The sequence below is a fragment of the Apus apus genome, chromosome 1 (assembly GCF_020740795.1).
Source record: "Apus apus isolate bApuApu2 chromosome 1, bApuApu2.pri.cur, whole genome shotgun sequence".
Taxonomy (NCBI): Eukaryota; Metazoa; Chordata; class Aves; order Apodiformes; family Apodidae; genus Apus; species Apus apus.
In genome coordinates this window covers 42329424-42342507 of record NC_067282.1, presented here as the reverse complement: position 1 = coordinate 42342507, position 13084 = coordinate 42329424, and the positions used below count along the sequence as shown (strand labels likewise).

Here is a 13084-nt window from a genome sequence, read left to right as displayed (position 1 = left end):
GTAATTCATAAAATTAAATAAGCACTACAAGATGCTGGGAGGTTTTGTACCAGGATGAGATAAAAGTTCTGGTTTTGCTTTATCTTCCTCTAAGGTAGTTGAAGATAATTCAATTAAAACTTGCAACAAAAAGTTGTCCATGTGAAAGCAATACTAGTTGTAGCTACAGCAGTGCTGTACTGAAAATGGAGGCTTTTTAGGAGGGGTGAGTCTTGTTATTAGACTGATTGCCATAGCCTCTCAGAAAAAGAGCTTGTAAGCCTGAAAGCTGATCTGTCTCCTGTAACAACTGCTCTAATAGCAGTCGCTCATACGGGCCTTGATATGATTTGTGGTTTTTAATTAATCTTTCAAGGGAATAAATGACTGAAAGTGATTAGTGAAAGGCTCCAACGGATGGCACTAAGTAAGAAGAGTTTGATCTCTTTTAGGACAAGTTAGTTTATTGATTCAAGAGAACAGATGTTTTGGTAAGGTCATGCAATGTTTGGCTTGATTATGTGCCCAGTTTAGGACATACATCTGCTGTGTTTTTTACTTAGGTGGATGACTGGAGTCCAGCAGGTGGATTTGAGGTAGGAGAACAGAGAATGAAGGGCTGTCAAATGAATTCAGGTCACCTTCACCTGGGCAGTGCTGGGAGGTGGAGGTTAGCTTTCGCAGTCAGTGAAGAGAGTTGAGTGAGCCAGGAGGTGACTGTAGCCTGAAAAATGTATTGACTCAATGCATCATATTGGCAGTCTGTGCTGGTGGGTCTCCTGAGTATCATCAATTAACGTGGGGTGCTGGAGCATCCTGGCCTCACTCAGGTGTGGCTGTTCCATCTGCCTGACTGACCAGAGAGGCTCCCAGGGGAACCCACATTAACACTCCCAGCTCCGCTGGGGATGAGTCAAGCCCCTTTGCCTTAGATGACTGACCACTGTAAGCAAACCTCAGCAATTAGCATCATATTTGCTGAATGGCTTTAAACATACTGTAGTGCAAAAGCTGGTTATGGCAGGAGAGTGCAGTTTGGAAAAAGTAGCTCTCTGGGCAGCTTTTGGGCTGAACATGTCATCCATATGTGTAGCACACAGACTGGCTCTACTCAGTGCCTCCCTCCCCTGCCCCCAGGATGTGTCACACAGTGTCCTTCTAGTGATAAATGCAGAAGGGATCAAATAGTTGTAAAGAGTCTACTTCTGTGATTATTGCTACTCTGAATTATAAATGACCCAGAAGCCAGAGCTATTCACTGCATTCACTCTTCAGGCTGGCACTCAAAAGGCAGAGCATTGCTTTAAAAAACATGATTTTGGAGAACAAAAGGGAAAGCGAGCACTATGGAAATTTAGTTAAATGTAAATGTGTTAAATGGTACATGAACTAGTCAGGTTTTCATGATTTATCAGTTTTAAACTTCAAAGGCTCTGGTTAGCTTGCATTTTTAAAACTAATGAGTTTATCACAGCCAGTGGGGAAAAATGGTTCAAGTATATCAGCTGTAAATTGGTACAAAGCACTAAAAGGGACATTAGCCTCTAATCAGATTCTAACAGTTCATTAAATGTGCCTTTCCTTGGTGGTGCTTTGTCTTCCCCCCTCCTCCTGCCTGCACCTCCTGAACAAGCCAGCCTCGTCCCTTCATTGGGGCGGGTGAGACCTCCTCAGGGACAAGAAGCAATATCAGCTCATCCTTCTTTGTCTACAAGCTGAACAGCCTAAGGGATGCTTGATGATGGTATATTCCTGATCTTGCTGTAAAACTCAACGGTGCTGTGTATAAATCAAGTAGAGGGAGGGACCTCTCTGCTTGCAGAATAGGCACTGGGGGAACCAGGAATGCTGGGCTGGCTCCTGCTCTTGGCTCCACCCGAACCACATCCAAGGTGCCGGAGCCACATGACACCCGAGATCCGCTTCTGATAAGTAAACAGAGCACTGCCCTTGCTGGGAAGAGGGATGTGAAGCCTGGGAACAATTTCAGCCAGCTGTTTTGTGGCATTGAAATCCCTCCTGCTCTTTCCCCATCTTGTGCCTCAAACACTGAATAAAAATCAAGGTGCACAAAATAAATTGCTGAGGAGAACATTGGAGGAGCATTTCTTTCTTCTTTTTCCTGTTGTGTCAAGTTGAAAATATAGTAGATAAACAGCAGCAGCATAGTATGGGCTAGGTTATCTCAGCAGCTTACTTGTCTTCATGCACACATGATTGAATGTGGAGGTGTTTTGCTGAAAATTTTAATCTGAAGTTTTTTAAGTTAGCATTTAGAGCTTTTTATGACCTAGGCCTGTTTTGTAAGGAAAAAGATAAGAGAATTCATTTGCTGTTGCATTTGCTTATCTGCTTTGCCATCAAGTTCCTGCCTGCCCTGTAGTATCAAACTGCAGCTCTGTGTGTTGTAATACATGAAGGTTCAAAGTGAGGACAATGGGGATTTTAAGCAGGTCATTTGCTCTGCCTGTGGCACTGTGTTGGAGCATGGGCATATTGGTTTCCCTGCTTTTCAGCATGTTATTTAAATTACAGTAAAGTAAATGAGCATATGGAAATAAACAGTTGCTGCAATATTTATATCACTGAAAATGAAGATTCCGGGATGAGGTATGTTAATTGGAACAAAGAAAATACTAAAAGTAATTTCGATATTAAAAATGCATTTTGGAAGCTCCATTAGGACTGACTATTTTTCTAAAATTTCCCCTGAAGTAGCCACTCTAAGAAATAGGGCTATGAGTAGTATACTCCTTATGAATAACAGCACCATGCAGTAGAGAAGAGATCAGCTGCCTGTGAAACACAGGGGAAGTGTTTTTTCCCTTACAGTGCAGTTATTGAGGACTACAAGGTGATGTTTGGAGTGGAGGTGAGTTTCCAGTCCGGAGTGCTGCCTTCCAGACGGGGCTGTGGATAAGTAAGTGGCTGTGAATGACTCACAAGTGATACGTGGTGAAATTTTGCTATTAGAAAAGTAGCTGCAATGTCTTTGTGTTTCTGTACTGCTGACCAAGGTGTCCAGATTCGTAAGGTCAGATTCTAGCTTGAGGGATAAAATGTCTTTTATTTTTCACGTTGTCCAAACTAAATGGCAGCTGAAAGGACTAGCATTCAGACACCAGCCTTGAGCCTTGGCTGAGATAGAAAAATTGACTCAAGTTGAGGTATGTTGAACTCAGTTGACCTGAAGGCACAAGAGATTGTCCTGCATGCCAACATAAACTGCTCCAGCCAACAGTGGAATGAGATGTTCAGAGCAAGGATGTTGATTCAGAGAAACATTATTCTGCAAATCTTATTTCAGATTGAAGTCATGAGCATATCCTGCCCACTACTGCAATTGTCAAGGGCAATGTGGGTTTTTAACGTATTTATTTTGTGTCAGAAGTGAGTACGTAGGGATTTTCACATGGAGTTGGTATGTGTTAATTTATAGGGTGTATGTACCTGACTTTTCTGTAACTTCTTGGAGGATTGTGTCCAGTTCTGGGCTCTCCAGTACAAGAGGGACAGTGATCTACTTGAGAGAGTCCAACAGAGGGATACAAGGATGATTAAGGGACTGGAACACCTGCCTTATAAGGAAGGGCTGAGAGACCTGGGGCTGTTTAGTCTGCAGAAGACTGAGAGGGGATCTTATTACTGTACAGAAATATCTGAAGGGTGGGTGTCAAGAAGGAGGGGCCAGTCTCTTTTCAGTCATGCCCTGTGATAGGACAAGGGGCAGTGGGTGCAAGCTAGAGCACAGGAAGTTCGACCTCAACATGAGGAAGGACTTTTTTACTGTAAGGGTGATGGAGCACTGGAAAAGGCTGCCCAGAGGGGTTGTGGAATCTCATTCTCTGGAGACTCTCAAGACGCATCTGGGTGCATTTCTGAGTGGTCTGCCTTAGTTTTGGTCCTGCTCTGGCAGGGGGGTTGGACTCAGTGATCTTTGGAGGTCTTTTCCAACCCCTAAGATTCTTTGAATTAAAGCCTATGCTTTCTCTAGGTAATACAAAAGTATAAATGTTTTAATTGAAATAAATATATCTAAGTGTACTGCCAAAAGCCTGAACCTGTTTGATGTCACTGCTCTCCTTTCCAGTTCTAAAGCAAGGAATTTATATATGTGCACCTGTGTGATTAATTTCAAATTAAAAAATAGTAATTGGAGATAGTTTTCCCTTGTTGATGACAAAGGCTTAGTTCTCTTTTAAGGATAACTGCAAGTATAATTTACTGTTACAACAGGAGTAACTTGGTAGCTACTCCTTGAAATTAATACTATGTCTTTGTTAATTTCCACTAAAAGAAACTTCTACAATATCGTAGAACTCAATCAGTGAAATAAACTAAGTGTTTTTAATAACTTTTTATTAACCTTGTCCTTTTTTTGCCTTAGGATATCAGCGCCTTTGAGAACAGAATGTTAATGCTGGATGGGATGCCGGCAGTCAGAGTCAAAACAGAGCTGCTGGAATCCGAGCAAGGGGTAAGCAGAGATTTCTGTACAGCCTTGCTCTGCAGTGTGCTGGTGACCCTTGTTGAGCTTCTCTGTGGTCAGCTGTCCCTCCCATTGTATTGTAATTTTATTTTCTATGTTTTTCTTCTTTTCTACTGCTAGGAGCTAAATTTCTTAGGAAGCATACTGGTAAGCATGTAGTTTAATCTGCTGTGAGCACAAAACAAAACACTGTGGAAGACTTACTGAAATTATCTGGGATAGCCAAGATGTGGTTGTTTAATTCTATTATTAATATAAAAAAAACATACCCCAAAAGAATAATGGGTTATGGTAAGGAAGTCAGATTCTTACATTTGAGAAGTCCATAGATATCTTTGCTATCCTGTCCTTTTTGGATATTTGCCTTACTGTGGTTGTTTATATGCTTGTCCTACTTAATTTTCTGTTTGTGCAAACCTGCTGTCATTCTGGGGAGTACACTTGGTTATCATTATGATAAGAGGGCTAGAAGTTTTGGATGGTTAAAGCTGGTGTCATGTTGTCTGCTGAATACAGGACAGATCATGAATGAAATTTTGCGGTTTTTTCTGGGTAAGTGGTTGGCATTGAAGTGGCATAGTTTAGTAATATGGAAGACTGTATTTTTGGTCATACTGAGGGTGTTTTCTTACATGTGTGGTAATCATTACATCAGGGATTGTAGATTACTGTAAGGTCATCCATATTTAATGGATTATTTTTTTTAATCATGAATCTTTATTTCCTTGTGTGCTCTTATGTTATAAAGAATGCAAGCCACCTTACTACTCTGAGGACAGATGCCTTCAAAAAGCAGAGATCATACTAGAAGCAGCAGTGCTATTACCACATAGAGATGGGCTTTTGCCTCCTTCTATTAGTTGACTTTTTTCCTTCGTATTTTCTCACTTATTGAGAATGTAAATTATATGGAAGAGAGGGAATTAACTTTCAGGATGATTGAATTTGAAAGGCTTGCGAGGAGATACCAGTTATTCAGGGTTGTTGGGGTTTTTTGGAGGAAAAAAAACCTTGATATTTAATGGAGTTCTTGCTCACCCTTGCCTTCTTGAGCGCAAGTATCCTCAGAAAACACTCCAACACAGCGTAATTTGCGGGAACATAAAAGTTGGACTATTGTATGAGCCACAATGATAAAAAGACAGATCCAATAGAGGTAGGCTTTAGTATCTTCTGGATACTTTGCGTTATGTCTTTGTATGTAACATAAATCTTTCTGGTACCGTTATGAATGCAAATATTTTATTGGTATTTACCAAAGTAAATTTAAGTATGATGCTTGTTGCTGGATCGTTTATGAAGAATACTTCCTTCAGCAAAGTCTGATTTGATTCTGGAAGATCTACTTGGTTTCTGGGAAATGGAAGGAAATGAACAATTTATATATATTTTTAAATGTCCTTAGGGTTTTACTAATAAAATTTTACACACTTCTGTGTAAGCAGAAAATTATATTGTTGTCTTATTTTACAGTGACTGAGCTGTTGGACAAAGAGCTTGGTTTGATTTGTGATTTTATGCACTTTACTACTAATTAAGTAGTGTCTGGTCAAGAATCTCTGGCACCTTTATGACTCTTCATTAGGGAACAATCAATAAATGGAAAATGAATTCTCCAGTTCACTAACAGAGGAGTTAGCCATTAGGATGGCAATTTTCCAGCAAACAGCTTAAACTCTTAAAGAGAAAAGTGGTTGAAACAGATGTTTAGCATGTGCTTCAGAGACTGTTTTGAATATGTAGATGTTGGTAGACATAACAGGGACAAATGTTTTGAAGGATGTGATTATCGAAAGGAACCCATGGAGCTGTTTGGGAGGATGAATATCATAACTGGGAAGCATGGAGTGGGAACGCAAGTGTTATCCAAGTAGAATTAATCTGAAATTATGATGTCTGTTTGTGGTGTTATAGTGCCCAAAGTTCCTAGAATTGCACCTGCATCGCAGCGTATGCCTCTACCGGGAGACATGATTTCTACTTTGAAAATCTGCAAACTAAGATGGGATTTTGAGTCTTCTGAAGGTAGTGGCCGAAGAAAGCTTCAGCACCTAATATGCTGAACCCCAGACAAGACTAGGCAAACTTTACAAAAACCTGTTTGGAAGACAGTTGGGGTTTTTTGCTGTGCCTGCACAGTATCTGCTGTTGGCTCTAGGTTTGCTGCCAGGGCAAAAGTTGAGACATGGTTTAACAGTTATGGAAAGAAAATTTCATCTGTGGTTAGGAGATTGTGAAGGTGGTGTCAGTTGTGGACGAGTGAAACCGACAGTCTGGAGCACCAGAGGTCCTCAGCCAGGGTGGTGAGTGCTGAGTGATTGGACCAGAGAGCACTGAGTTGCCATGCCTTGCTACTGGGGCTTTAGAGGAGCTGGGATAGTATCTGGTCTTTCATGTGAAAAGAGCTAAGGGACCACTTTGAATAGTCTCCTGTTGAAGTCTGAGCCCGTGCTTCAAATAAACTTCTTGGTTTTAATACTGATCATGGTGAAGAACCTCCCACAGCTGTGCTAGCAGTTGCCTGTTCTTGTTGTGAAAACATGCACCTAATTTTTTAATCTGAATTTATCTAGCATCAGCTTCCAGCCCTTTCCAGTGGCAATATAACAGCTCCCTCCTGGTGGTGTGTGGCAATCTCACTTAGCCCTTTCAGGTCCAGGCCATACAAAGAGTGGTGAAGCAAAGGGGGTTGCTCCTCAAGTTGCTTTATTAATTCATGTGTTGCCTCACAGTTTGTGAACCAGTAACCCACCACCAATCTATTGACTTGAGCAGTAGAAAATACCACTGCCTGGCAACTTTGGTTAAGTGAACAACAATCACTGCCATAACTTAACAAATCAGAAATAGAAAGCTCAGAAAGAAGTAACCTACTTCTACATCTTTTACACCTTTAAACCTATTCCACCAAAATGGAAACACAATAGTGGGGGGAGGAAAGAATTGATAGAAACAAAAACGGCTTTTAACCTTGTTCGTTCTTCACTTACCTTCTGTGACATATGGCTACCATAGGCACCACCTGGCTGTGTGCGTTTAATTAATCAGAAATTCTTCTTTCCTGTGCTCCTTCTGGTAACCTGCTCTTCACCAGGTGTTATCTCTTGACTACATGTGGTGTTAGTAGAAATCACCCGTGATGTAGATGGGAACGAGAACAGAGCAAGTGGTTGAGCAGAGACTAACATTTTCTTCTGTATTTGGCTAGCAAACCAGGCAATCAGGCCATTTTACTTCCATTTTGATTTTGCTGTTGGAGTCCTTGGTCTTGTTGCAGGAAGGTTAAATATAAGATTGTTCTCTACCATGACTGCCAGGATCCTTAACTTTCTTGTTAGGAGATGTTTTGTTTCATGACTCTTCTGTGTCTTGCACTATGTTTAGGTTCTCTGTGTCCAAATCTGGGATGGTACCTCTGAAGAGTTTTTAAGAAGTATTGTTAAATAGCATCTCAGTCCTTACACTGCAGAAGTATTATGTACTTAGAGCAAGAGAAGGTGGATTTAAAAGAGAAGGTGTAGTCCAGCTGAAATGTTATGTATCTCTGGGAGAATGAAGCTGTGTGAGCTACTCCCACTGCAAGTCAGTCCAGTTTCAGCTGAGGCTGGAAGGAATTGGAGCTGAAGCCTATTTCAGCTATGCCCCATGCACCAGTTCCTTTTAGCCTGTTACTAGAGAAGAGGCAGCAGGACTCAGGACTCAGCAGGAGCTACAGCCTGCCTTGATGCACAGAAGGCAAACCTTTATCAAGCCAAGTTAAAAAAGCACTGAGTGCAAGCTAGATGATGGTGGGGGAATGGGATGTAGGCAGCCCATAAGGGAGACACGTCTTATGGGATTTATGTTACTGGACAAATTGGAACAAAGAAGTATTTACAAGGGAAACGGATTTTCTCTTTACTTTGAAAAAAATTAAAACAGTTCTGCTATGTTTTATCATCTCCAATTTAGAATAGTTTAATGATTTTTGGAAGGCCATCAGCATTAGCAAGAACAGATACTTATTTTTCCAGTGAACTAGTGTCCCTGATTTTTGCACAGGAGATTTAATGGCAGACTATTGTTTGAGACTTCAAGAAGACACAGTGCTGCTTTAATGACTTTATCACAAATGAAAAAAAGACATTACATAGAAGATACAGTATTGCCCTTTAACAAGGCTTCGTTTTTATCTCCCCTACTGTGCAGCAGGAGCTAGCATGGCTAATAAATTGGTAGAATTACTTTAGAAATGTGAATTTGCTTATCATTTAATACCCTCCAGTGACTTAAAGCTTTTAGATATTTTGGTCCACAGTAGAATCTTTGGATGTCAATAAGCAGCTTCAGAGAAGGATGTGAAGAAGGTGGTCCCTCCTCGTGAAGGTGGAGTTCTTCAGCAGGAAAAAAATAGCCATTCTTTGACTGTGCCAAAAACTATTTTGAAAAGTAATACTCTTCATTGTAAAAAAATTACAGATACTGGGTTAATTTAAATGGAAACATAACTGAGCATTGAATTTGATAACTGATGGCTGCTGTCAAGAAGTCAGGATTGATCGTGTTGGCTGATTTTAGTGTCAACTCTGAAAGTCTTGCAGGTTATTGCAGGATGTGGCCCAGATTCTAAAAACTTGTAACTGTGTCTGACTTAGGCACATGAAGTTACACTTTCTCAAGTATTTGTGGAGTTGGGCCATAAGCTTTTGTTAAAAGGAGATATGGGACTTACATCCCGCAATTAATCTTCAAAGACGGAGAATACTGAAGCTCTAATTTTCATCAGCCTTTTTGTTTCCGTTTCTGCAATCTCATCTGCTCTTGTCTCTTAATTTTGTACCCTCAGATCATTATTTGAAGATTATATATATATATTTTATTCTGAATTCACCTCCTAATCCTGCTTGATCCGTCTCCATTCCCATGCCTTATTGTGGCTGAACTATGAAAAGAATTACTAAAAAGACAAAACCCTTTAACAAGCCAGTATGATTCTCTGTCTTAAGTCTCCAGTGAAATTATCATGTCATCTGTTCTGAAGAGTGCTATCTGTGCTTATGTTGTTATATACATACACGTGTTCTACCTTAGCTTGGCTGATGGTGACAGAAATCTCTTTTATTTTCCAAGATTTCAAAAAATACCTATTGAAATCCAGTTGAGAATAGTCTCAGTAGCAAAGCTTGCTCCTTGCCTGTGTAGGGAACGGTTTTATGTTGATTAGTTCAGCTTATGTGCATTCTTTGTAGTATTAGAAGAAAGAGCGCTTCTGGTGTTTGCTGTTGCAATTTAAGAATCTAAACTTCATTCAAGTATTTTTTTTAATTCTGAATTAATGTTTGCGTCACTGATTTGGGGAAACAAACGGCATACAGACAGTGCACATGTATCTTTCTGCAAAGAAGCTAGTCCTTCTACCTGTTGGTTTCCTTCATCTTGCAAGAGAGCGTTACTGCGGTGTTAGATACGATTCATTGACATTCTTCAGAAAGAGACAAGATCTGATCCTAAAGACCAGTAAGGACGTAACCTAGAGGGCATGATGCAAAGCCATATGAGATGCACCTAAGGAGATATACAGCTGTATTCCCAGAGCACAGCTGAAGGATGTAAGTGCAATCTAGAGGGTGCAAGACACATCCCAGAAGGGTGCAACACAGCTACATCAGTTGGATTAATGAAGGCAAGTGATGCACCAGAAGCTGATACATACTCGTGGGTGCTGGTTAGTGTTAGGTGGAAGCTTGCATGAAGAACAAAAGGTAGCCAAGTCCTACAACTTTGCTCTCAGGCTCACAGTCCTGCTGTATCCATTGTCAGTGACTGAATGACATTGGGGACAGCTGGGTCAAACCATCACTGACCCAAGAAAATCTGGCCCAACAGGAAAAAGAGGAACAGCTGTATTCATCCTGCAGTCATGGTGTTAAGGTATCATGAATTTCCTTTATGGAGAGGGGAAGGATAGGAAGATGGTGGGTGCTGCTTTTGATAAAGGCCTGTAGTCAGAGCTGGTTAAATGTATCTGAAACTACATCCTGAGTCACCTTTACTGTACTGAGTATTTACAGAGTTGCTTATGTTCCTTGGTCCTTTTGAAGTCCGCCCTCATATGGAATAGAGAGCTACGGGAGTTTTGCACTGTTTTTGTAGGTGTGGGTTTTTTTTTTTTGTTTTTTTTTTTTTTTTTTGTTTTGTTTTGTTTTTTGTTTTTTCCCCCAGGGATCAGTCACAAAAGTGCAATAGAAAGATAATAGATTTAAGACTAATAGGAACTGATAGTTTAACCAGCTTGGTCAGCACGCTCGCTGTCACGCTTGCGAGGCAATATTTTTGCCAATTTAACCGAGTTTACAGACGGAAAATGCAGGTGGGGGTTGTAAGATGTATGATGGCACCTGAAATTCTCACTAAAAGGATTCCTGATCATCTGAGACTTAATTTACTGACTGCTGACTGCCATTGCTTTCCTTTGCTGGGCAGTGAAGTTGGCTGTTACAGAGCACTGCAGGGAATGTTACTTTGAGTGATACCGTTTGTTTTATACCTGGTGGGAACAGGGAGATTTCCAGTTGTGGGTGAGGACTTCATTGCACTATGCGCTTTCCAAATAAAGGGTGGTCCCTGGATAGCTTGGTTTAGTGAATCAGAAGTTGTGTTTAGACACTGTTTTATGGGCATCCTCAGGTAATAATGATAGTGCATATGAGGAATGTAGTAGCAAGTCTAAAAAGAGTGAAGCAGAGAAAGATCTCTTTTCCAAACACCTTGTGTTTAGCTAACAGTGCTGTGCCAGAAAAGTTTCCCATACCTGTAATGATAGAAGAGCAAAAAGAAGATGATTTAACTTATTTAAAAAGTTAGATTTTATGAGGACATATTTAGTAGAGGAGAAGGATAATATTTTATCTGTAAGACTGGAAAGAGTTTCAAAGAGCATGTGTAATCTCCTTCCCCTCTGCTCTGCCCTAGTGAGACCCCACCTGGAGTGTTGTGTCTAGTTCTGGGCTCCCCAGTTCAAGAGGGACAGGGATTTACTTGAGAGAGTCCAAAAGAGGGTATGAAGATGATTAAGGGATTGGAACACCTGCCTTATAAGGAAAGGCTGAGAGACCTGGGGCTGTTTAGTCTACAGAAGACTGAGAGGGGATCTTTTTACTGTATAGAAATATCTGAAGGGTGAGTGTCAAGAAGGAGGGGCCAGTCTCTTTTCAGTCATGCCCTGTGATAGGACAAGGGGCAATGGGTGCAAGCTAGAGCACAGGAAGTTCCACCTCAACACGAGGAAGAGCTTATTTACTGTAAGGGTGATGGAGCACTGGAACAGGCTGCCCAGAGGGGTTGTGGAGTCTCATTCTCTGGAGACTCTCAAGACACATCTGGATGCATTTCTGAGTGACCTGTGCTAGATTCTGTGGTGGTCCTGCTCTTGTAGGGGAGTTGGACTCAGTGTATCTCCAGAGGTCCCTTCCAACCCCTAAGATTCTGTAATTCTGTGATATTACCCAGGAATGAGCATAACTTAATATTGTTACAGTTCCATAGAAAAATCATAGTCACACAATATATCAGAAATTAAATACATGAATTGATAACAGTTTTGTTTGCTTATATGGACTGAAAAAATAATGTTGTCTTTGAGAGAAGGCATGTCAACCCTTTGACTTGAGTATAGTGCTGAAGTGTGTTGAGAGGTTATAGCTTGGTTGCCTTCAATCCCCAGTCAATTATTTTGTGAGCTCACCTTGAAGCCAGTCTACTTTTTTATGATGTATGACCTCTCAGCTTGCTCTGCTACCAGACCTTACAATGGGACTTTCATGGAAGATTTATTCAGCTGAGAAATTCTAGCCATAAAGAAAAAACAAGTATGGTACATACAAGCTGTTTATCAGTTACTGTGAATTCCTAAGTCCACATTTTGGGTTGAAAATTACTTGTGTTAAAGAGATGTGAAAGGTCAGATCTCCTTTACTGCATTTAAAAATAGTTAAAAATGTAAAAAAATGTGTAAGAAAACTGTCCAGCCATCCAAATACCTCCACTTAAGTCATTCTCCCAATAACACCAGTTCAAATGACTCTTATGTGTTCTCCATTTTCTTTTCTTTTTTTTCTTTTTTTTTTTTTTTTGAAATCTAATATCCACAGCTTAACTATAATTTTGATTTAGTTTGCAATCCCAACTGAGGAACCAGAGCAGTATGGGTTTTTGCTCTTTGCATCCTGTCAGCAAGGTGTTAACACTATAGTCACAGGAGTGCAGAGCATACTATCTATCAGCTGGTAGACAGCACTGTAGCCTAAAATCCTGTTGCACTTCTGCATTGAAACTCAACATAGGTCTCTGTTGTTTCATGTCACAGAGCAGGGCAATTCTAAGATACAATAATGCAAGTTCTAGACTTCATGCAAAGGAGTTACTGGCATCTAAAAAACAGTTACTCTTCTGATCTTGCGACTTAACTGGTTGGGCATCTGAAGTTTAATTCAGGTTGCAACTGCAGTGAAATTCAGTAGGTTCCAAGTGAACATAGTAATTCTGTTCCTAGGGAGAAACCAATAAAGGTGAGCCAGGTAATCCCTCTTATTAACAGGAAGCTACCTTGAATTACCTCACATTTACCTCCACGTGTGA

At 40.6% G+C, this 13084-nt stretch overlaps 1 protein-coding gene across 4 annotated transcripts in view; it reads left to right on the top strand.

Annotated features, from left to right (window-relative positions):
• KLF12 (KLF transcription factor 12) overlaps positions 1–13084 on the top strand; it is a 247807-nt gene that overhangs the window by 93968 nt on the left and 140755 nt on the right. For all 4 annotated transcript variants that reach the window (XM_051608921.1, XM_051608924.1, XM_051608922.1 and 1 more), the window contains one exon: positions 4367–4456. In XM_051608921.1, coding sequence (XP_051464881.1) covers positions 4367–4456 — 90 coding nt within the window. The remainder of the gene's footprint in view (positions 1–4366; positions 4457–13084) is intronic.